We start from the raw sequence: 25458 nt of genomic DNA on the forward strand, positions 1-25458 counted from the left end.
TACATACAGAAATATTTCATTTCTGCAACCAGTTTACATATTAAGTACTGGGAATATGGAGTATAAGCATCAGATCGGAAAATTATGGGACTAAAGAATGTGCTAGGAATATGTAAGCGGAGTTAGCGTAACATCAAGGCTTCAATAGCTTGCCAGATGAAAGGTCCGAGCCCTGTCCCCTCTGCAAGCTGTGGGCCTGTCCTCAGAGGAAAGTCTTACATGCCCCATGACCTGGGAGACATTGCATCGGCAAAGAGGAGAGCTCAGGAGCAAGTAATGCAAGAGTGATTTTCCCTTATCTTCACCATAGAGGAGATTATTCCTCCCCAGTGTAGAGCAGTTTAAATAATGAAGACTGGGGAAACAAGATACAGCACATATGCTGTGTTTTACCAGCGGCACACAATGAGCTCTGTAGCTCGCTTCTGCTCTCAGCCTGAGATGATGTTCCTGCACCCCTGAAGATAGATACCAGGGCTATAGGGGTGCTGTGAGTCTCAGTTTAACCTCTACTCTTACTGCTGAAGCTGTATTTCAGTTTGAATGTCATTACAGGAAGGTACACCTCTGCACCTCCAAGAGTCTGCATCTTGAAGACATGGAAAGGGATTTGAGTACCTGTTTAAAAAAAAGGGGGGGGAGAAGAGGGAAATCCTACAATAACTAGGTCCAGAAAGTTAGACTTAAATGTGCTACATTTAAATGATGACTGGGCCCCTAAAAGAAGGTGGCGTCCTCACTGTAAATCAAGGATCAGGTATCCAAAGCAGCTGGAGATGGAAGAGCCCTAGCTTCAAAGTGGTGCTAGTGCTGTTCTTTTAATGGCTGGGCATTTCAAACTTGCATATGCAAACATAATCCCGCGGGAGCTGTCAGAAATGGTCAATAGAGTGCCATTGGGAGAGGGCACAGAGCACTTGTCGAGTGGCAGAGGCTTGTATTACTCAGATGTTGAAACAAGGAATAGATATATTGACAATGCCTGAGCATCCGACAAGTGGTTGCCAGAGAACCGAGGCTATACATCACTTTCAGGTGAACCAAATGAGCATAACAGTAGTTAACCTACAGAGGTTTTTGTTGTTGTTTTTAAAAAAAAGTGTTTTACTGATATCCTGGACCAAACTCTGTCTCTTATTATTATTGGTGTTTTGGGTGAGTGACTGAGAGCAATAAGGGAGAGAAGGGACAAAACCCAAAAAAAAAGTCAGAGCTCCACAGAGGAAAGCAACTGTGATTTTGTCCGAGCTCTTTGGCAGCAGATGCTCAGCCTGCCTGATCAGTTGACTTGATGTCTCCCCACCCACGTCCAGCAGACGGTCTCAGTTACACACTGTGCAACAAGAGCAATCTGGGTCTGTTTCTCTACAGCTTTGAGCTTAAAAAAAAAAAAAAAAAATTTTTTTGAATCTCATCTGTAGCCCTGTGAGATGGGGCATTCCCCACTGACTGCATCCTACACCCACCCTGCACAGCACGTTGTGAAAAACTCCGGGAAGGCAAGCACAGAAAGAGCTATAGAAAGCAAACTCTTACATCTTTTGCCTAGAAAGACAGGATGGAAAATAAAAATAAAGACTCTGTAGTAAACATGGGCTGGTGGGATTGAGTGTTATTAGTTGAACAATGGGTTTAATCCTGGACGCGCTGAGCACATCTTTAAAGTTCCCTGCTCCTCCAGCCAGCGTTGACGTTGTTGGGAACCGAGGAGGACATGCTTCTCACAAAGCAAGGGTGCAGTTCAGACTTGTCAAAGACTGAATTTCAGCTCCCTGCCCCCCCAACTCAATTTGTTTCTTGATTGAAAATACAAGAGTGAGGGAAAGCTCAGACTGCTTCAGGATGGAAACAGGTGGGGACTTATCTGGAGACTATTCGTTTCTTTAGCCAAATGGGTCGGCTTTTACTTTGCTGCAAAAATGTTTGAGAAGTTATATGAAAATAATTACCTTGCAAACAACTCTAGAGGGGAAAATACAAACAAGGGATCTGTTCTCTCAGCAAGCTAATTCACACTGAGCTCTCACTTAAAGGGGCCTTTGACTTTGCTGTAGGAGCTACAAGTATTTCATGCTTCCATAATACATTGGGAAACCCAAGCCGTTGAGTTCCAGGTGCCTAAATATTAAGTGAGCCCATTTCTAGTAATAAGTAACATTATTTTATTTTTGAAGAAGTTGAATTCAAAAAAGAAGCTGAAAAAGACATCAAACCTCTACAGCTTCCAGCCAGCAAAAGGCACAGTCTTGACCAACAATACATCTGAGGCCAGAGAGATTCCCAGTCCATCTATGAAACATTAATGATTTTGCTTTTACTTCAGATGAACTTTGCCAATCAAATCTTTGCAAAGCATTCCAGAGACCCTTGAAATTAGAAAGGGGTGTTTAAGTTACAAACATTAATATTAGCAAAGACATCAATTCAACCAAAGCCCCATCCTCAGAATGAAAACTACATTTCTTTTGTTCTATCTTTCCTGAAGCTGCAACAGCAGCTAGCATTAGGAGGGCCATATCTGCAAAGTCCACAAGGAGTTAAGATGTTTGTTATAAGCTTCCCAACCCATTGTGGGATAAAAATCTTCCTAAGTAGGCACTCTCCTGTACCCTCAAGCACCTTCTTTAATTGTGTCTTTGACTAAGAGCAAATCCTTCTGCCTCTTAATATCAAGTTTGATTAAGTTAATCTTGATGTGATATCATGAAATAATATTTACTGCTCTCCAATAATTTATGTAAATAGCTTCCCCTTTCACCTCCGCAGCACAGGATGACAGGTGATTCAGCACTGCTGCTCCACGTGCACGTTTGTGCCCAACATGCACACGTTTATGCCATGTCTCCGCAGAGCACGTAGTGGATCAAACCACTCCGTTAATAAAACATATGGCTTGACAGCAAAGATGAAGTTCACCTTCCTGTGGACCTCGTCCCTCTGCCTACCTCGCAACTGAAAGAATGCTTTTAAATCTTTTTTCTTTCCACCAAACAAGTCTTTAAATACAATAATAACAATGGTCTAAAGTTGTAATCCAATGTTATGTGAAGTAAGCACAGAATGTTCACTGTTAGTGAGGTGCCTGCGTAGCCTCTAACAAGCTCAGACACCATACGTGTTGATCTGAACGCAAAAATAAACGCACTCAGACAAAAAAAAAAAAACAAACACCACATCACCACCACAGCCACCAGTGCTCCTCTCAGATTTTAGGGGAGCCGTAAGTCTGCACAGACAGGATGAGATAAGGAGGGAGATAGGAGGAACCACAGACATGTAAGTAACCACCTGCAATCGTGGATGACTTGCCAGTGAGGAAGTCCAAGGCAGACATGAACTACTTGAGGCCTCAGACAGCAGTCACACTTGTAGATGTGGTGCAACAAAAGGAGACACACCAAACTCCACCATTAGAATTGAGGCTTCTTTAGAAAGTCGTGCAGGGAAGCTCACCTCCACCAGGCTAGAGCACTTGCTCTGCTCTGAGCAAACCTTCATCTTCTTCATCCTTGAGATGTGCCATTTTCAGCAAGCACATCCCTTGAAGATCTCCACACAAATTAGAGACCTTCTCCCCCAAACCCAGGCTCCTATAGGGTCACAACAGCTCCCAGGAGCAAATGGAGTGGGCAGGTGAAGGTGTGCTGAAGCAGCCGCAGCAAGGGGTGACCAAACCATGCTCCTGCTTTCCTCAGCACAAGGGAAGACCATGACACTACTTCTCAGAGGTCACGGCTATATCCAACCTGCTGATGAGGCCAACTATCCTGCATCATTTCCAGCTCTGTGTCCACCATCCTGCAAAGCCACCCTCGACAGGACTGCCACTCGCATCACCAGCTCCCTATCTCCACGTGCAGAACCTGGCTTGGCATGACTTTGAATAATATTTCAAATACCATCACACCCGTAACAATCAAGAACACCACCATGTGGTTTTGCCTCTGAACAGCTTCCACCTGATCACAACTCTGAATACATACTGGACTTTTTTTTTTTTTTTTAAGTTGCATTTCCTGGGCAAGCATCTACAAGACTAAGCGCTTTGAAGCGGGCACCTTTTGACTTACAAGAGGGCTAGGAAATAAGCCAAGAGGATAGCCAAGGTTGGTTTAATTCATCTACAACAATTCACATCCTTTGATTCCTTCTTTAGATCATTCAAGGCTTGTATAAGTTTGCTAGAAACCTAAAATCCTGTCTACACATGAAACACAGTACAGCTGCTGGAAAGGCCATTTTCCTTCCATTACCCCGTCCATACACTGCAACCTGTTTATTGCAGAAAGTGCTTCTGTGGCCATTCATAACCAGTCACCACAAATAAGGATGCCAATTAGCGTCCAGCACAACGATGATGTGTACAACCATCAGAAAGAAAGCGCGAGAGGACAGCTGTCCCCTAGAAGCTCGCCTCAGATTACCTACTCATTAGCACCAGACCATCCACACAGCCACCAGATGGTAACTACGTTCAGTCAATAATGTGACATGTTTTGCAATCACCAAATCCCTTTGCAAAAACAGGACAAACCCTAGCGCCCGAGCACTTGGGCAAAGCAGGGAGGCTGGCAGGAGCTTTCGGCAGGGTTTGTCCCCACTTGTTCAGCCTGGTAGCACTGGCAGGGTGAGCATGCTCAAGGCTAAACCAGGTCTGGGAGGTTCACACCTACCGAGGACCTTGGGGCAATTTGCACCTCTCCCCACTAGCTTCGTGGCGTGCAATATAGGCATCATGGTGTGTTCTGAATTTTGCAGAATATTTTTGGGTCTGTGGGTGACTGTCATTACAGGCTTGGTTTTGCTTATTTCACAGTAAATCTAGAGCACCTCAACTTCAATAGAATTGCTACAGCCACCCATTTGTCCACTGCATGCAGCTCGGAGTAACTATTAATAATTCCAGCCGCAGGGAGGAAGCAAACTGGGAAGCCCAGCACCCAGCTCGTGCAAAGGCTGGCAGTAAAGCAGAGTGCTCAGTCCTCATTCCAGCTGAGGAAGGTTTCTTGTCACTGTGAATTCCACGTGGGCAGAGTGCTTTAAACTGAATATCCTCCCTTCCTAATGGTCACAAGTAAATTGGAACAGATCACCTGGAAATGAATTGTTCAGATCAAGCATCGTCCCCAAGAAAATCCTGGTAATACAGAAAGCACAATTTTACAGTGCTTTGAAATAAACAGAAGAGAAAGTTTTAGAAAAGCACCTGCACTGCATTTTGACACACACACACCTTTTTATTTTATTTATTTATTTATTTTTGGTCTGGACTAATTGCAGCTCACTCGCATGTTCTTTGTGGGTTCTGACTTCTGATTTCATTGAACTCCCCATGCTTGCAGAGCTGGGGCAAAACCCATTAAAGCCAGCAGAAACATTTTCATCAGCTTCTAGGGGTTTGGAGTCAGGACCTTAGTGCATAATCTTTATACAAACATGTGGAGAGCTATTGTCATCCCATGACTCAACTAAACACACCTGCCTGCTAAACACACTCTGCATCTGCACTTGGGTCAATCCTTCACCTCTCAAATCTTTTCCTCAACTACACAAAACCATATTTTGCAGATTCTGTGGCTGAATTGTCTGCACTCACAATTAGCACAGAGCAGAAAATGGCTCTTACTGCTAGAAGTCTGGCCAAAAGACAAGCATGGTGTGGGACTGACCAGGGCTTTGCCAGTCCAGTTAAGTGACCACATATCAGAAGTGTCATTTTATTCTTTCTCCTTCTTGACTAAGCAAATTAAGTGGCAATGAAGGAACCGTCTGCCTTTTGAATCGGCTCAATGATAGATGAGTAACAGAAGGCTTCCCCATAACAAAGAACACAGCTAAGTGAAGATTCCCATCAGAAATATTTGAATTTGACATATATCCCATATTTACCAGGGCTGTGTACTAACTGACAAGTGCCTTTAAGGCCATAGGAGACCTCAGACAAAGTCTTCTGCGGTGCACAAAGTATTTTCAGGTAACACCCACCAGGTCACAGGCAGTTGCTCCTCTGTCTGACTGACCCTCTTGCACTGCCCTTGCTTGCCCAGAGGGAAAGGGGAAGCCCATAGCAAGCCTGGAGATGCTTTCCCTTTCCCTGTCAAAAACTTTAAAACCTGGAGAGCAGCAGGGAAAAGAGCAGTGGGACAGCTTTCCGCAACGTGCTGCTTAATTTCATCCCTCTAATCTGTAAGGATCTCACTCCTTGGTATATGATGGAAATAATTCAAAGTCCACTCACAAGTTAGTTTTTCCTCTGCAAAGACTCAGAACTATGCAAAATTGATTTAGGGGAATTTCTGCAAGGTAGCCTACAGTATTTCCTATCAGAAACTGTGTCTGTGGAAGTTAATTCATTTAAAGAATGTGAAACCAACTCTGAATTCAGCTCCGGAGGTGCAGGTTTATCAGTCATGTCACCAGCTCTACACATCTCCATTTCTTCCCTGGAAGAGGAGCAGAGCCTGACAGCAGGATGTTTAAGTTAAAATGCACTTTTTGCTGCTCCTCTGCAAGAGGTACTAGACTGGAAAAATCTACATTAACCCAGAGCACTCCTCCAAAAGCTCGCCTAGGACGTGAGAGCACAGCCAGCCCAGGCAAGGCCTTGCAGCGAGGCCTGAAGTCACCGAGCCCACAGAGATGTGGCAGAAGAGTAAGGACACAGTTGTTGAAACACAGAGCCTTGGACTGGGATGATTCCTTCCCCACGAGTACCTGGCCTTCAGCTGTGCCCTTCAGAGCACACAGGCCTGGACCACAGCGGCTCAGACCGCACCTCAGCTCAGGCGGGCAGGGGAGCTCAGGGAAGGCCTAATCCTGGCCCCTGGGGAGCATGGCAGGGACGTGCCTTGCAACACACGCGGAGCTCCAGCACCAGGCACGCAACACCTGTGCCAAGCCCTGCTTGCAGCAGCTCCTTTGGCTGAGAAAGGAGGCAGCGAGTGCTCGGTGTGGGCACAACGCCGGGGCTCAGCGGCGTAGCGAGAATCCCATCCGCTGCCGGTGTAGGACAGCGAGCCCAGGCTGCAGAGGTGGAAACTGCACGCAGCACAGAGAAACCTGGGGCAGGTAGTGGCTGTGGGGAGCCCTTGGCCATGTCCCCTGCTGCCACAGGGCCAGGACCTCGCCCCACAGCCCCAGCCACAGGTACCTGCGTGCCCGTTGCGACACGGCGCTTGAAGGCAGCGCTTATGCCAAGAGGCCCGTGAGGACTCATACCTCCGGACTTTTGCACAGCAAGCATTTGCCAGCCCAGCCATAAACCTCTTTAAAAAGCCATAGAGCTTCACAAAAGCTTTCTGTTAATAGATTATTTGCACCAGCCCTGCAGTTTCAGCAGGAGATATACTGTAATAAAACCCATTCTCATGCTATTTCAAAACTCCTCATCAACACTCGCCGCTGCCCTGCTCAAATTTTATTTGCCACGTTACCTGAACAACAAGGGTATGTGCAGTTGCACAAAATGCAAACCGGAGCCCTGGGCTGTTTTGCCACCCACGCAGTTAATTACACCTTTAACAACCCGTTGAGTGCAGAGCACCCAAGCCCTCCCGCGCGAGCAGAGACACAGCGACCGCTTGGCACCAGGCTCCACGGCACGCCGAGGCGTGGCACAGCCCAGCGCCCTGTGTCACAGGCCAGGAGAGAGACGAGCTCATTTCTACAGACCAGGTACTCGTAAGCCTTCATGGCATTGGGTTTTTTTTACCCCAGAGCTCCCAGGCACCCAGCCTGGTGGAGCAGATGCAGAGTTTAGCAGACCACGGCAGGACCATGGGGCCCTGCACCACACATGGCCACCCAGCATCGCCCCAGCAGGACAGGATGCAGCACCCAGCAGTCAATGCCCACCAACAGCCCAACACCAAAATAAATAAATAAATAAATAGAAATAAAAGGCTTCTGAGAGCTAACAGCCAACGGCTACCAAATACTCTTTTTTTCCTTTTGCATATGTTACCTTTAAATTTGACATAAACTTGGCACGTGAAAGACAAAGTTAAGCTTGCATTGTCAATGAGCTGAAGTGCACCAAACAATTCCAGACTTCAAGGAGAACCACTCAAAGGGTTACAACCTGGTTTTGTGATCTGACTGCTTATTCACCACGTTCCTCCTCCAGACAAACTATTTTCTTCTGCCTACCCTACTAAGCTCAAAGGCAAGAGCAGTGCTTGCCAAGGAGAAAGAAAAATAAACATTGACCTACTACAAACCAATATTCATGGCTCTTCTAGGGTACGGTTTCAGAGGCCGGATCCCTTCTACTCGATTCTGCTTTCTGGAAGTCGTTGCTCCCCACTCTCCCAGTCATTCATTGCAGTCCTTGAGAAATTATGCTTATTTGTATTTGGCACACAGAAATCTCATTCTAATTGAAGGTCAATATGCTTGCACAACTTTCTTAAACCACGAACATGAAGGGCACAGAAGAATTAAGAAAAATATTACCCTTCTAAATAAAGAAGGGCCAATTTTATTATCTGTAAATTGAGAAGTACATGGCTCTTAATACTGAAAATTTATTTCTAATAACGTGGGGGATAAAGGCCTACAAAAGCTCTTTATGTTTGGTCTTTAAAAAAAAAAAAAAAAATACAGTTGTACTGTATAAGATGATATGAAGTTACCCTGAACTTTTATCTTGGCTGCTTGCCACTGCTTATTGAGTTTCACGTGTCTTTACTGCCATCGGGCTTGTCCTCTCCAGCAGAGGCTTGGGGAGTGGTGGGAAGGCATGCTAGGAGAAAAAGTTGTCAGCGACCGTAAGTCTATAATTGACTGACACAGTCACTTACTTCGCATTACTGCTCTAAGAGCAGCATTCAAGGTAAATCTGCTCTAAGTTGCCCAAACCATGGGTTATTCACCATTCAGATTTCCCCATCCTCTCCGCCTTGCTGAGCTGAGGCTCCCGCAGGCAGCGCTCCACACTGGTGGGCTGTCCCGTGCCACAGACACCCCAGGGTGAGTTTTGGTGCGGCAGGAAGGAGGACAAGCTCCTCCACGTGGGACAGACCCGCAGGTCCCATCAGCTGCCAGGGAGCTTCACGCCGCCCCAGGGCCACCAACGCTCCCCGCAGGAGGAAGCTGAGACCCGGCACCCCACTGCCGCCTCCTCCAGGCATTGCAGGTCTGCTTCCCAGCAGCAAACAAATCCTGCTTGGGTTATTTAAAGTTATCCACGTGCTTCTGACATAACCTTCCCTAGTGCCCAAATTCAGTGGGAAGAAACCTAACAACTGGCTGGCTTTGGATCATGTCGGGGCTGCTAATGGTGCAGATCCTGTTTGCGGGGCATCTACACTGGGACCCAGCACCCCAAAACCATTAGGAGGGGTGGCTGCTGAGGGTTCATGTGGCCCTGCCCCAAAATGCCAGGCCCCACTGATGCAGCCGTGCTACACCCTCACCACCCCATGCCTCCAGACATATCACCTGGCACCATCAGCCCAAGTGCCTGGAGCCGGGCTAACCACAAAGGTATTTCCTGCTGTTGTAGGTCAGCAACCTCAAGGAAACACCCCAACAAACACTGAGGGGGAAGGAAATTCAGTCTTACAGACATCAGTGGGACAGTCACCATCAGGGTTTTATTTCCAGAGTTGATCCCTAAAGGAAGGAAGAGACAAGCCAGCTATTTTCAGGGCCTCACGCTCGGTATATTTTTCTCCCAAACAGAAGTGACTCCTCCTGGGCTGGAAATAGGCACGGCAGCATTGCCAAAACCACTTCCACAGATCTGTACATGCAGGCGCCCAGTGCTGAAGGCAACAGGTTCCCATCAGAGGCTCAATCCACCAGTGCTGGAGTCAAGGAAACTTTTACCATTATCAGTCGCAATCAGGCACCTCTTCACGAGTTTCTCCTCAAATAGCACGAGCCTATACAGAGTGAAATTTATTTTATTATTGGATGTCTAGAAAGGGGCATTCATGTACTAGTTTAACCAGCTCATTGCCAGCTTCTCTCTTCAAATTTATGATTCATCTCAAGCAAGACTGACACACAAAACATGACTTCAGCTCATTCAGTTTAGGCTAGGCATCCAGCTGAGCGTGATCCAATTTGAGACGAGAGCTTGACATATCCTACCTATCCATATTTTGGATGTATTAGAAATAAAAAACCTGGAGAAATCTGATGGAATGAACTCAGACTTCAAGGTAATGTTTTATGAGGTTATAAAAAAAAAATCTCTGAAGAAAACTTGTTTCTCAGGGTAATTCACCCAGCTCAGCGCAGCACAAAGAAAAAGAAAAGTAATTCATTCACATCAGAGTTGGGATCGAGCCACAACCTTTTGAAATGGATCCAGATCTCTTCCTCCCCCCCCCCCCTTCTTCAGTAGGGCAACACACGTGGTTTTACTCTGCCCCAGCAGAGAGACAGGGCAGTGATGGCACTCAGGGCTGGGTTTGCATCTCATATCCCCAGCAGGAAGGATGAGGTGATCAGTCCTTGCACTGGTCCTTGGCCACCACCGTGCTGCCCCTGTCCTGCTTTCTAGACTGTCGTACATGCACTCATCCCTTCTGTTAAAAGGCAAGGAGTAATGCTTTCCTCAGACTTCTGGATATTTTACTCCATCTCAATATCACTTTACAGACACCATAAATCAAGCAGTCCCCCCCCCCCGCCTCCTTCCCTAATATTTTATAAACTGTGGAAAGCTGGAGTATTTTTGGCCCAACAGCCTACGTACTCCATAATAAATGCCTCTTGTAACATTGCTTTGTTTTATCAATAGTGCTAGACTTCTTAATGGGGTTCTAAGCCCATGACTATCAAAATCTGTCATTTTCCCTATTTATTTTTACTGTGAGGAACAATGATGCTCTTACAATGACCAGCACAGGGTAACAGAGGTCGGTACCTGGTAATTGAAAACCTCAGGTGCTGACCAGCCAGTGCCATAGCCCAAGGGGCACACAGCCCACGGCCACCGCTGCTGGGACCCCACACGTCCTGCACGAGGGGCTGGGCTGGGGGACCCTGCTCCTCTCTGGAGCTGCGTGGGTGGAAACAGCCCCCAAAGGGCATCACGGATGGATTCGAGGGAAGGAAAAAAACACAAAACAACTCCAGCCAGGGTAGTGCAAGGTTGGCTTGCCTTCAGGAAATGCCTGGTTGTATGCAGCAGCTGTGGTGCGAGTAGTACAACAAATTCACTTACTGAATGACAACAGCTTTATTGGCAAGCCAATTCAATTAAAGCCACTGCAACCAACAAAGTCGCAGGCAGCGCTCGCTGCATAACGAATATGGAATCATGCCTACGTTTCCCCAAGTGCCCTCAGCCCTCGCTGTCCCTCTGCATGAGAGGGAAAGGGATGAATGAATTAGGCTCAGATGATGGTAATTAATGGCTGGCTGTCAGAGAGGCATTTTGTCGGCCGGCGGTTGGGAGCTCGGTGCCGCAGATGAAGTCCCGCGCTGCCCGGGCAGGGCGGCAGCCGCCCCCCGCCATGGCGAGCACCGGGAAAGCGCGGTGCTGCTTCGCATTGATCAGCACGGGGCTGTATCGATAGGCAAATAACACCTCCATTTTTCATTTTTGCAAAATATAGCCTGCAGGCTACGGTCACGGGAAACTCGCGCTGGAGCTCTGACATGAGCTCATTATGAAAAAGGTATACTTAATGCTGGGCTATGAACAAAATAAATATTTTTATAAAATATACATAAGAATTCATTTTAGCCTTCGGTAAAATAGATAAAAACCTGGATTTTTTTTCCTTTTTTTTTTTTCTTTTAGCAGTAGAACTTTGCTTTCTACAGCAAGATTTCACTTCAGACCTCCCCCGCACACACATGCACGAGTAATTTCCTGCTGTGGCTGAAGTCACCAAGTCTTCCTTGTGTGCTGTAGCATGACAAGGCCCGAACTGCGCAGGGCTTGGTCCTGCCCTGCAGCACCGACAGGGTGCTCTCCCACAGGTTTCAGTGGTGGAAGGATGCAGGCCTTACTTCCAAGCTCCAGAGACATCTCACGGAGCTTCTCTCCTCAACTCACTGATAAACAAGGAGCAACAGGGTACTGCAAGCATCCGTACAAAACCCTACCATGCTGAAGGCGGGGTAGATTTGGGCCACACAGAGAGCTCAGCCCAGCATGCAGAGCCCGCCAGCACCCACCTCATTGCACAGAGCTGTTTCTTTCCTAGCAGAAGGGGAATTCATCTTCAATATTACCCCGCAGACACGTTTACTTAGTCATCACAAAGCAGCAACTTCCAATAGGCATTGCTCCTTACCAATAACCCACAGTTGTTTATCACCGGCACCAACACCTCATTTCCCACCCCCACCGGTGGGATCTCATGGCCAAGCCCACGCTGGCCCAGCACGGGGCTCAGCAACATGCTCACTGCCAGCATCTGCACCTCCGGGCACTGTGAGGGCAGGAAATAGCAGCAGCCAGAGGAGCAGCAGAAGCAAGGGATCCTCCCTCAGATGCTTCCCATCTCCTCAGCACAACAAAACCCACCAGGTAAAAGGCATGGGGCCCACCCACACCAGGTTTCATTAATCAATTTATTATTTTTTTTCCACCATGGAAAGAAGAAACCCTTCACACATGTTTTTCACCATCCCTTTCTGCCCCTTGGTCCCCCAGGGCAGTGCTGCCTCAGTAGGCTCTGGGCTGAGCACCCCCAAATCCCACACGTCCCATCTAACGCAGCATCACCGGCACGGAGATGAATGGAGTTCAGAGCAGCGACCAGAAAGCACAGGCTGTTTCTGGGCCTTTCTGACTATCATGCTATGAAATAAAATCTCTTTTTAAAGAACGCCAGTGAAATTGCCCAGTTGCTTTCTGTGTCAAAGTGACCAATACTTTCTGCGCCTCTGGGAAAGTAAAACTGAAGAAAGCATCATTCATTTGGACATTCATTATGTGACTCGTTATTGTACATTAAACATTTGTATCTTTAAAATAATGGCCTAGCTATTACCAGCCACAAGATTCCCACTTCCCAGTTCAGTTCAAAGATTAGGGCAGCGGCAAAGCTCCAGCAAGGTGACACCGAACACTTAGAGGGCTGTTTTCTGTGGAAAACATTTCTGTTTTGTTTGTGTCACAGAAAAACACGCGCCTTGTCATTTCCAGACAGTACTTCAATATTCATTAAGCAGCACGCTAATGGCACAAGCTTTAATCACTCAGACAAGGACTGGTGAGATGGCTGAGGGCCTGCAGGAGTCAAGGATGATGCTTTAATGGACGGACTTCGTTGTTCCAGCTCAAGTTCCCCAGAAGCTAAGGCCGGGTGCCCCACGCCGGAGGTGGAAGGGCACGAGGAGAGGAAGGGGTAGCCGGAATGAGCTGGAGACACCCTTGTGTTTCCTCCCAGCTGGTGGCACCAGCCTGGCCTCAAAGCAGAAGTGGGAAGCGTGGTGGCAGTGAGGGCCAGGCCAGGCCGGCAGCGCCATGCAGGCCCGGCCGGTTCCTCATGGCCTGGGGGAGCAACCCTGGGGCAACGCCATGCCAGGCCGCAGCTGCCACCAGGCTTTTTGGACAGATCCAGCCAGGGCTAGCAGGGATTTGCCAAAATAGTGAACAAAGCTGGCTATAGCAAGGGTTTCTGGAGGGGAATAGACCAGGTCTGTGCTGCCTTCCAGTACAAGGTGATGCGGCCTCACCAAGGGAAGGGACCCCAAGGACTGGTGGTGCTGGGGACACCCATGGAGGGGAGGGGATGAGGGCTCGGGGCCAGGAGTGCCAGGCTGCTGCAGGAGCAGGGCCTGCCGGGCTCTTCCAGCCCCCATTACAGAGGCCAGCCCACCTCCCTCCAGCCCCCTGCACCACATGCAGAGCTGGGACGGAGCCCATCTCAGGCAAAATCCTGCCCTGTGGTATAACGGGTCTCAGGTTACCACATTTGCTTCTGCAAGGTCCCCTACTACTTCCCTAGGGCAGAAGGGAATTAATCCACCATGGTTTCTTCCCTGACTCACCAGAGAGGGAAACACCGGCCATGTGAGAGCACAGGGGGAACGAGAATGCTCCCTCTCAGTACTAACAAGAGGCACCACTGTCCCCGTGTGATACGGATTGGTGCTTTTCAATAATTTTGCAGCATTTAGGGATCTTCAGTGAACCCTGGGGGTATGCACACTTGGTGTTGTACAAGCACTGACACCCCCACATGCCAGGACCCTGGTCCAGGCGAACCTGAGCTCACAGGCTTTGAGCAAGCAGCCCCCAAAACAGTCCTGCCAGAGACCCCAAGAGTTTTACCCACCACAGCACTAATAAAGTGTGTGACGGCGATTGCCAGGTACTGGTAGGAGGCAGCTTCTGCCAGGACAATGGAGCAACACAACTTCATGCAATTAACTCACTGGCACGGGCCCTGCCTCCAGCTCTAGAGGTACGTCTTTAAAAAAAATAAAAAATAAAACTCAATGCAATCCTGCACACTCACAATACTCAATCTATTTGTCTTATACAGATGAAAGGCTAAGTTGAGCCCGTGGTGCCAAGGAGCACAGAGGCTTTCCTAAAATCTAGCACATAGTCCACGCTAAGCTCTCCCCTCCAGCAAACGTAGGAGAAAGGCAGCATAACATAAGAGATATTGCAAGTTCCACACCATGGACATGGGGAGATCCTCTAGAGGCAGCACATGCTCACAGGGAGCTACATGATGGCAGCCTAAAAACACCAGGTACTGGCCTTGAACTTGTGCAGGTGAAGCACAAGAGAGAAGTTTTGGAATAAAACACAGGGGTCACTCACCTGCCCCACGGCAGAGCTGCTCCCCGCAAGCACCCAGGCGTCTCCACCACGAGCAGCAGCGCAGTCAAGGAGGTGCACGAGCCAAGAGGAGGTGTCACCTCTGGCTCAGCACCCCACACAGGTGAAGGTCCTTGTAAAAGTCTCAGTCCCTCCTAAGCCAGGCCAGGCCACCTTCAGCTTTCTTACGAAGGCAGGCCCCCGCTCCCTGGTGTTGGGAGTGCTCGGGGTGCCTGCAGCTGCTGGCCCTGCTCTGCACAGACCTGGTGTAGTCCTGGAAGTTTCTGGCACCAATGGCAGCTCCGGAGAGAGATCTTCCTGAGCCATCCAAGCGTGAAGGCCACAGGCATTGTCCCACCAGATCCAACCAGAAGAAGCAAAGCCGGTTCAGGTGCACGTACGAGGTTGTGGCAACTAGATCAGACTACGTATGGAGGCTGGTACCGCAGAGCCACCAGCCCCAGGAGCCCTTCCACACACAACACCAGCTTCCTAGCACCCAAAGAGCACCAAGGTAAAGCCAAAACTGTACAAGCCTAGCTGCTACAGGAGCACAATCCACCACTCCTCACAGCAAGCTCAGCTCTGGGCTGCTGCTGGCCCGTGCTGTTATGAGGTAGCCCTGTGTGATCAGCAGCAGCTGGAGGGGACGTGCCCTGGGTGCCCCACCGAGCAACAAGCCAGAGGGCCACAGCTGAAGCCCACCTGCAGCCTTCTCCTCCTAACACCTGGCTGTAATGTAAAAATTGTGATGTCGTGCTGCAAAAAGGGGTGGTCCCTGCTAGCACCTGCAACAGTTGTTATTTGTGCTGGTGGTCGGTGCCCCATCGCTGAGGGCACAGCGAGTGCTGGCATCCCCCTCAGCTCCATCCCCTACCGTGGAGCAGCGATGCTCCCCCAGCTCTAGCATCCCTCCCTGCCACATTCCCTAGTGAAAATATCAAGGGTCGCTGCGTTCTGGGGCAGGACTCTTGTCTTTTCCTCGTGGAGATGGCTGCGTTGTCAGCACGAGGGTCCTCGTCTTCCCACCCAGTAGAAACTCGTCTGTGATACCAAGAAACCTCTGCCACGCGGGGGCTTGGGTCGGGCGGTGGGGAGGCTGAACTCCTCCACCCCGGGGCTACACCCCGCTCACCCACGGTTTATTTCTTTAACCAACACCATTGATTTTTCTGGTAAACCCCACTCTGTGTGTCGCAGGCGCTCCCCAGGACTCCCCGATGGCTCACACGTTTTTGAAAGAAAGCTGCCCCAGCCCCAGGGAGGGGAAACCAGGCCCCCCTCCTCCCCCCGGTGTTTCAGGAGGGATTTCTTTGCCCCCTCCTCTGCTTTCTGGCGGTGCAGCAGGTCCATGCCCGGCCCCAGCACGCGGAGCTGTGCTGCAGCCTCGCCTGCCCGCTCTCGTAAATCACTCGGGATGGCCGCGCGGCACCTAATTACACATTAACTAAACATCCTCTCCTCTAACAAAAATACACAATATACACATGGCTCGTCAGAGCTTAAAGGGATCCGGAGTCTGGGGCGCTGAAGGTATTCATCGGCAGCGTTTGGAGAAAGGAATTTATAGGAGGCATTTGCTGAGCTGAAACTCGCTGCCCTTTGAGCAACCCTGGGAAGGGAAGGGAAAGAGCAGAGCAAACAGGCACAGCGCGCAGCGTGCTGAGGAAAAGTTAATTTTTTCCATAGGGCTCTCCTGTGTGCCAAATTATTCCTTAACGTAGAGTCCCCGGCACTTTGATTTAACCAACGTGCACCCCTCGCCTCTCCGAGATGTGGCCCTGCACTGCACCACTCCCTGCGCTCAGCCGTGGGGTGTGAGGGGCTCTGGGTGACCACGCTGGGCTGTGAGTCAGCAGGGCAGGAGCCCAAGTACCTGGGTCATTAGCTCCAGGTTAATTGTGTTTGCTGCAGCTCTGTTACTGGAGCCAGGTGGGGATGCAGGCACAAGGATGAGGTGTGTGTGCCAGAGGAGCGACCGAGCCAGAGATAACAAATATATTTGGTAGCTACCCCACCTCTAACAAGCAGGAAAGCAACGTCGTGAAAAACAAATCTTCCTCAGCTCTCCACACAGCAGTGTGGGAGGCGCAGGATGCCCAGGTACACACACAGTTATTTGTGAATGCACACAGTTTTTTCCCCTCTGGTCTACAGCACCAGAAAGTTGATGGCAACACCTAAGTGACCATGAGCTCCCCCAGGGGCATTTCGAACACAGCACCGTGCCCAAGGAGACGGGGCGCGCCGGGAGCGAAGGCATCAACCTCCTTGGGGAGGAGAGGTGCTGCTGTTGGGGAGCACGGGTGCCGATGGGCTGGGAGCAGCTGCTAAGCACACGCTGCTGGCACCCCAAACCCTTCCTTGCTCACCTCCAGGATGGCTGCAGAGCATCCCCTTGGCAAGGCACCCACGGCCAGCTGGGAACACCCTGCCTCGCCTTGTGCCAACAGCTGCCAAGCTGGTGGACAGGGCACTGCTGAGCAGGGCAGGAGGCAAATTAAAAATAATAATTAAAAATAAAAAAAAAAACAGGTAGCACTGAGTATTTCTAGGAGCCCCCCGGACACTGTTGCACTGCGTCACTGCCCCAGGCAGCTTTTACAGCCCTGTTCATAACTCATCCCCCGGCGGGGCTCTGCCTTCCGACGCATCCTGCCTTATCGCAGGCGGCTTGCAGGAGGGCGACGGTGTAGAAACGTGTTTGTGCCTTTCCACGCTGCAATTGCAGACCGCAGGGAAGAACATCCTTCCCCATTTCGCAGCTAGGCAGCGACGAAACCGCAGCTGCCATCGCGGGGCCAGGCACGGGAGGATTTCCCCCGCGCAGATGGCCGCCCCTGTCCGGGACCGCGGTTTGGTGGGGAGAAGCTGGGGCATCTGATAAAGAGCCCGGGTGGGCAGCGTCGGCGAGGAGGCGCTGGGGAGGCTCCTGCATCACGGGGAGGGAGGGCAAGGCTTCGGGGACATGGTGGGAGCAGCATGGAAAGTGCTCGCTGCGACACTGGCACGTGAAATAAGTACTCAGTTGCCAGAAAGGGGCTTCAGCACGGGCCTAGGGCTGATCCCAGGTCAGGGTTTGGGGTGCAGGAGGAGAGGAAAAGGTTTTCCCAGGAAAGCTGTGGGGTTTTGGGCCCCCAGCAGGGCAGTGCCAGGCTGTGACCTAGCGGTGATACTGCAGGGCTGGGTCCAGCCCCTCACCCAGCCCAGCTCCGTGCCCAGAGGGGGCAGATGCCCCAAGCAGGCGCCCTCGAGAAAAGGGACCCCGAGAAAAGGGACCCACGGCTCCCGGGTGCCCTGCGGCCAGCACCAGGCTCAGGCTGCTCCTGCCAGCCCCTGACCCACGCCCAGCATCCCCCCCGCTGCCCTCAGCAGCTTCTCCACGGCCTGACTTCTTTTATTGTCATTATAAAGTACACAGCACACAAAAAAAGCACACACAGGCCAACTTCGGAGGTATTCCCACTAGAAAAATTAAATACTCATAATGCTTTCTTAAAGTGAATTGGGCCCCTTAATTTGCATCTTATAATAAGGATGTTATCACACTGGTTTATGGCTCAGCTCTTTAGTTTCTCTCTCTCAGGGGCTAGATTTCCCCTCATGAGTTCAATATACGTCTGTGAACTAATATAATTCTTACAACGCTTTTCTCCTGCGCCAGCCCCGCCACCTTTACGAGGCCGAGGTCGTTCTTGCCGCAGGTTGTGCCCAGGAGCCAGCCCAGCCTCAGCCAGGCTCTGGCGGATCCCTTCCCTCCTTACGCCCCGCCGAGGGCACCCTCCCCCTCTTACATTTAGCTCAATTATAAAACATTGTCACTAGAATATTAAAATAATGTTCAATACACGGGAGGGAATAAAGCTGGTCCAGAAAATGCATAATTTCCCGGTGACTGCTCTGCCCATGCCACGAGCTCTCACCTCCCGCCCTCCCTCCTGGCCCGTTCCAGCGATGCCGGACCCATGCTTCCAAGTGTTACCAGTTCCTAAAAACCAGAAGACCCCAAACCCACAGCCCAGGAGAGCCAGCAGGACCAGGGAAGGCAGCAGCACCCTGGCTGCACCCCGGGCATCTTTGGACGCATCCAAGGCGCTGCCGACCGAGGGCAGCGAGGCGGGGAAGCCTGGTCCCTGCCTCCACACCTCCAGGGATCCTTCATCGCCTCCACGCCTTATTTTACAGGGCAAGGCCCTGCTTTAAATCAGCCTCTACCTTCCCCTGGAACCACTACAGCTGCAGAAGGTGCCGTGGCTTTGAGAGGGCAGGGGGACGAAGGGGGCACAGGCTGCTGGAGGGAGGCTGCCCGGCACGCCAGAGCCCGGCCAGAGCAAGTTGGTTGCTGCTGTTGTGGGCTGCCAGGAGATAAAACCACCCACCTTTATTTGTATCATTCATTCTAGAGCCTCAGATGTGCATCAGTTGTACATTGGGCAGAGCCTGCATTCACCCCTTTTTTTTTCTTTTTTTAATTAAAGGTTTAATTTAAGAGGGCTGCGCAAATTTATCTGCGCTGAGAGGTGCTAAACCTCGCCCCTCTGGAGAGGGCAGCATTACCTGAGCCCACCCTGCTGAAAACAGAGGGCCCAGCTGCTCCCCGGCCCCGCAGTGCTGTAGGACAGGACAGAGGCTTCGCTGCTCTCCTGAGCCTTTCCCTTCCCCGGGGAGCTCCGCTGTGTGGGACACGGGGCAGGCATCGCAGCCATTGCCCGAATTCACAAGGAGTTTCCCCAAAAGCCACAGCTGAAATCACAGTACACCCGTGCCACTGAAGGCAGTCCTACACAAAACATGGGAAAAAAAATAGCCTGATAATATCATCCCAGGGAACCCACATCTGCCGACCCCTCCCTCGGTGGCCCTTCACTGTCCGTATGGGGGGAGCGGGATGGTCCCTACCAGGTGGGATCCCTGCCAACAGGAGCTTCTGGGGAGAGGAGAGGATTTAAGACTGGGAAGTGCCGAGGCTTTAATAAGGAGCTGGTGCAGGCAGCCCTGCCCCTAGCCAAGGGATCTTCGGGGTGTTGGCCTGGGTAAGATCTGGAGGTCTTCTGGTGGATCAGGTGGACAGCCTGGTGAAAGGCCACGTCTTTCCACGGGGACCCAACAATTTCAAGATGCTGTAAGATGTCACAATAACTTGGAAGGCAGTAGCCCCGTTTTTATCAATAGCAAGTATTTATTAGCCTCCTTGATTTACAGTACGTTTCTGAAAGTCATCACTCCATCACATTCTTCAGCACGGGGCTGAGTTGGTTTTCTTGGTCAACACAATATGGAATATAGATCGGAATATTAGAAGCCAAATACAACCTTCATTTTGCATGCACAAATCCCACCGACGGGAGGCCCGTAAATGAGTCCTGTATAGCCCTTAGACACATGCATCGGCAGGCACCGGGAGAGGTGGGAGCCTCTGTACATTGCCGCTGGAACCCGGAATCGCCACGGGAGAGCCACCAGGGCTGGAGCAACCTAGGAGAGCATCACCCCAGCCACCAAGAAGGTGGGAATCCACCTGAACATCTTGCTTCTAGGTTTTGACATGAAAAAGCCATCCATCCATCCATCTGTCCATCCACCCACCCGTCCGTCCATCTGTCCGGCTGCAGCATTTCCCTGCTGCTCACCCAGCGGATGGCACGGACGCATCGCCCCGCACCGGCCCTCCAGCCCCTCCGCCACCACCCCACGGCCAGACCTCTCCTTCCTTCCACCCTCACCGTGAGGCTTTGGCCACCAGCCGTCTGTCTGTCTGTCTGTCTGTCCGTCCCGCTGTCCGTCTGTCCGTCCCGCCCGTGCCACGCAGGCTGGGAGCGGAGCCCCGCCGGTGCTCCCAGCTCGCGCAGCGCTCATTACGGGAGGCCAGGCGAAATTAAATTGGGGCCCACTGCTCCTGCCATCTGAACTTCATCACCGCTAAAGACGCAATAAAAGTAATAGCAACAAGGAACAAGCCTCTACCAGATGTGTAACTCTATCCAGCCAGATTAAGGAATAAGGGCCGTATTTTTGGAGCGGTTTTCTTTGTGTTTTTGTTTTATTTTTCCCCCTGTAACTTCATCTTTCCTTAAGAATAACTGATTATTTTGAGACCCCCCGTAGAAGATGGATGCTGAGAGGGTGATTTCTGGGGGGGGGGGGGAGAGGAGGCTCAGGGTGTGCCACGATGGGGGCCAACAAGCTCTCAAGGACTGGGATTTTGGATCATGTACAACGTACAGCTGAACGATAGCCCAGCCAGGGCTGGGTTGGGGAAGTCTGGGGGCAGAGAAAGCAGAGAATAAGACGAGAAGCAAGCGAGGTACCACTCTGATCCCGGAGGGTTGTTTAGCTTGCTCCTTGGTCATAATTTTCCTAGCGGGATCACGCACGGTGTCACAGCAGCCCCCTGCCAGAGCCGCAGCAGTGCCCAGCAGATTGCCCACGGCCCCTGAGCCGTCCCCTACACCTCACAGCCTGGGGACCTGCAATGCTTCAGCACCAGAAATGGAAGCAGAAAGCACTGGATAAATGGGACGTTCGGGACAAATAGGATGTTCAGCAAAATAAAGTCCAGCAGGAGCTCGCCCCCCCCTCCCCTTGCTCTGCTGCCGCTGAGGAACGCCGAGCCCCAGGCCCTCCAGGCCGCTGGCGTCACTTGGCAGGATGAGATGGGACAAAGCCGGGATCAAAAAGAGAAGCGGGGCTTTGGGGGTGGTTTGCTGCTGCTGGCAGATTATTAGATCTGTTTTCAGGTCATTTTGGAGAGACTGTGCCCAACAGGCGCCTGCACGCCCGCGTGCCCCCCTCTCTACATTGTAAAGAGGATGTAACCTGGCTGCTCCTTGAATCCGAAACACACATTATTTTGAAAGCAAAATTTAGGTTAGACTTCACAAGAGACTTGACCTTTGCTGAATTGTAGTGTCAGGAAAATGGGCTTAGAAATAAAAAACAGCATGGACAAAATGCCTTCATGTTTGAGAGCAGCTTTTCAATCCCCCAAATCAAAGCTAAGCTACCTAATTCCCAGGCACCTTGCTCAGCTCAGCCTATCGCTGCCCGCTGCACGCAGAAACACAGAGCTCTTCTTTGGGCTGTTAAATCTCCCACACCTCAGGGTACAGCCGCAGGCTTTGCAACAGCCAGCTCCCAGCCAAAACCCACAAACAAGCCAAGAGAAGGGGAGCCACCCCTGCAACAAGCCACGCGCGGTGGTGGGAGCCCGCACAGCCCCGCTGCAGCCTGGTGCTGAGGCAGTGCCGCTGCTTCGTGCGCGCTCAGGATGGACCCAGCGGGCAGGACGTGGCCACGAGCACAGGAGAGCAGCCCCAGGGCCTGCAGGAGGCTCCCAGCGTGGCCATTACGTGTATTTCATCACTTTAAGGCAACACGTAAAGTCTGTGGGTGTAAAACTCCTGGTAGGTGCGGGGTTTTAACGCCCACGTTACAGAACAGACATCTTAAGGGCTGCTTCAATTTACCTTCAGTGCTTAGGACAAGGATCCACACAGCTTCTCCCTGCCACGCTCAGCTGCTCGCCAGGCGCCTGCACCAGTCCCTGCTTGGTCATTTTCTGCTCTTCCCAGGAAAAGCCCGGCCCTGGCTCCCGCTGCCACAGGACAGTGATGCCCACGGACCCAGCCCGCTGCATCCGAGCACTGAATGCCCAAGAGGCTGCTTCAGCAGCACCACAAAGCAGCTGCAGAACTGAGTTTTGCCCACACTCAGACAAAGCAGAGCACAAAGACAGACCCAAGAGCTGCTCAACACCCTCACAGCTGCCACTGGTTGCAACCATTGGGCCAGGTGCTCCTGGTAGTGTGATTTGGAGACGAAGCAGAGCCCCGTTAGCCCTGGTGTGGCACAGCTGCTGAGGTACCCAGGTGGGGCTGCAGCTGTTCACAAAAATTACATAAAGAAGAGCAACACCAGGCAAAAGCAAAGCCACGGTACCTATGGCTGGTTTGCCAGGAGAGCGTGGCCCCGGCCAGGTGTCTGGCTGGGATGTGAAGGACGTGAGCGAACTCGCAGGCAGAGCTCGGTGACCGAAGCAGCAGGCTGGTCCCTGACCTGGGGCTGCTGCGTCCTGCCCAGACCTGCAGCGGGTGTCCTGGCAGCCCTGCAGCGGCTCCGCTCGCTCTTTAACCAAATAAGGCCCATTCCTGCTCTCCGGCACAGTCGCCGGGAGCTGCAGCCTATAAATCCCATCCGAGACAGCAGGGAAGCACGCACTTAACCCATCTTCTGTTCCGCAAAGCACTTGGGCCCCAAACCAGGGAAATCCTGGAGCGGGTGCTTTGCTCAGAGCAAGGCAAGCGGGCTCAGAGGGGACAGCGGGATGCGAGGACACCCGATGGCACTGAGGGGAGCTCTCCGCCACCACCCAGCCAGGGCAGGGCTTCGCTTCACCTGGCGCCGACCAATTCTCCGCAGCAAGACCATTACCGCTTCCCAAACCCACCGGATCGGCCACAGTTTGACGAGCAGTGACAAGACAGAGGCAGTCCCCGACGCCCCCCACCCCAAAAGCACAGAGTTTAACAGCAGAAATGCAGTACAGCAGCCGGCGGCGGTCAATCGTACGCGGGCAGCGGCGGAGCGCTCGGCTGGCCACGGCTCGGGGTCGCGGCCGTGAGCCCAGTGCCCGGGGGGGGGCCCGATGTGGGGCCACCAGCCCACGGTGCCCAGGTGGGGACACGGGTGCTGCCGCTGTCCCCACGGACTCGGCGCTTTGCTCCTGCGGGCAGCACGGTCACACGGGGTCACGGCAGCTGCCCGGCCCTGGCCAGCCAGCTCACACACTACAGATTAAAGAAAGAGCGAACAAAACCTATAGCTCCAGCATTTATTATGGCGATTGCCCACCCGCCACGGACCTACACCGTGTTTTATTTTGAATTGGTAACGTGAGGTGCACCTTCTACGAAATGGAGATAAACAACAGGCTGGGTCCTCCACGCAGGATCAACACGAGAGCAAGACAGTCTTCTCCACGGGGACAGGAGCCAGTCAAAGCCACTGCGAAGCCCTCGACCTCGGTGGGCGCTTTTGCTTTTCGTTTTTAGAAAAAGAAATAAACAAACAAAAACCGAACGGGAAGAAGTGCTGTACTCTATTACAAAATATAAATACGATAGTCCTGCGGGCAGGAGGAGCCTGGGGAGCGCTGCCTTCGGAGGGGACGTCTCGGGTGCTCCAGGGACGCGGCGAGCCAGCAGGATGGAGGCCACCTCCGGACACCACGCCACCACCGGCCGCTGGCCCCAGCTTCACCTCCTCTCAGAATTTAAGTGCTCTTGAACTTCCATCCGAAAACTGCCAGGCGTCCGGGGCTCCCTGGGCGCTGCGCCAGCCGGGGGGGTACGTCGCACCTAGAGAGCATGGGGACAGAGGAGAGGAGAGGTGTGACACGGCCCAGGGTGCGACTTCCTCCGATATCTTTCTGTTCTGACCCTTTCCTTAGCAGCTGGGGGTGGGACACGAGGGGGCCCTTCCTGCCCGCTGGCCGCGCCGCCTCCAGCCCGCCGAGCACCACCCTCGCACCCCGCGGGCACGGAGCACGTCCAGCACCGCGGGGACGCACAGATCGCCCCGGCAAAGAGCCCCTGGCCTGCACTGGGGCTCTGATCACACAGGGACGGAGCCAGCCTGCCTCAGGACTGCCCCTGGACTTTCCCCAAACCTCGCCAACCTCCCCCGGCACCCAGGGAGCAGCCCGGTGCAGAAGGGAGCCCCCCAGGCTGTCGGTGTGGCTGCTGCACTGCCAGGCCAGTGCCTGGGGTGGCTCTCCCCGGTCCACCACACTTGGAGTACCGCATATCGCCTAGCATCACGTGCAGCAGGGAACCCGGAGCACCGCCGGCACACGCCTCAAACCAGCCCCATGCCGGTTTCTGTGGGAATTGCTTTGGTAACGCCCAGGAGCATGGCCGAAGGGCTACGCATGGGCTGCCGGCAGGGCTACGCGGCAGCCCCTCGGTCACATCTTCCCCGGCATGCACTGCAGTTTGCTGCCCTCACATCAAGAGCATGTAGCTGACCCCTCTGGGGGAGGAAAACCTTTTTTTTTAATTTGTTTTAATTTAATTCCTGGATCCGACCCGTTTTTGGACCGACATTAAGGAAGGGTGCAATTTCCAAGGGAGCCGGGAGCGACGCGGCCAGCCAGGGCCAGCACAGCGCCGGCTGGGTGCAGGGCAGGAGGCATCCCAGCGCCTTCGGCCCCTTTGGAAACAGCAGCAGGACGGTGCACATCGGGACCTGGCGAGCCGCAGAGAGCCTGCCCGGCCGCATCGCTCTCCTAGACAGCACCGCGATTTTCCCACACGTCCTCCAAAAATGGTTTTCAATGTTTATGAGGAAAAAAAAAAAAAAAAACAACAACGAAACCAGAGCACGAGCGAGCTACAGCAACAGCTGGTATCTTTTTTCTTTTTGTACAAACTCTGCTCTTAGATAAACCCTGAAACTCTATCTCATCAGATATGCCAAAGCCTCCCGAATGTCAAGCAAAGACATGGTACCACTTATTCCTGTATTTATCTCCGCTCTTGGAAACATAATAAATACAAAACATCTGTAGCCTAAATTCCTGATACTGTTTCAGTGCCTTCATTATATAAATCATTCAATTTGGAGGATATTAAATACTAATGGCAAAGGGGTCTGTGCCATAAAAATGCATTCTTCTTCTAAAGCCAGTGGGGTCTGAAATGCTAACTGCTGCG

The 25458-nt window shown here is 51.9% G+C and overlaps 1 protein-coding gene and 1 long non-coding RNA gene across 5 annotated transcripts in view; both read right to left on the reverse strand.

The window, feature by feature from the left end:
- Nucleotides 1-9574: 9574 nt before the first annotated feature.
- Nucleotides 9575-15851, reverse strand: LOC137853217 (uncharacterized). Its single transcript, XR_011094336.1, has 2 exons — nt 14750-15851; nt 9575-9887 (listed from the first exon to the last, which is right to left on the reverse strand). It is a non-coding gene; the product is annotated as an uncharacterized lncRNA (long non-coding RNA).
- Nucleotides 15852-23562: 7711 nt separating this feature from the next.
- The window catches only part of BCL11A (BCL11 transcription factor A), a 67375-nt gene continuing 65479 nt past the window's right edge, over nt 23563-25458 (reverse strand). For all 4 annotated transcript variants that reach the window (XR_011094339.1, XM_068675343.1, XM_068675341.1 and 1 more), the window contains exon 4: nt 23563-24102. Coding sequence is in view for 3 of the 4 variants with exons in the window: in XM_068675343.1 (XP_068531444.1) it covers nt 24001-24102 (102 nt within the window). In the remaining variant the exon portion in view is untranslated. The remainder of the gene's footprint in view (nt 24103-25458) is intronic.

Source organism: Anas acuta, chromosome 3 (genome assembly GCF_963932015.1).
Source record: "Anas acuta chromosome 3, bAnaAcu1.1, whole genome shotgun sequence".
NCBI classification, from domain to species: domain Eukaryota; kingdom Metazoa; phylum Chordata; class Aves; order Anseriformes; family Anatidae; genus Anas; species Anas acuta.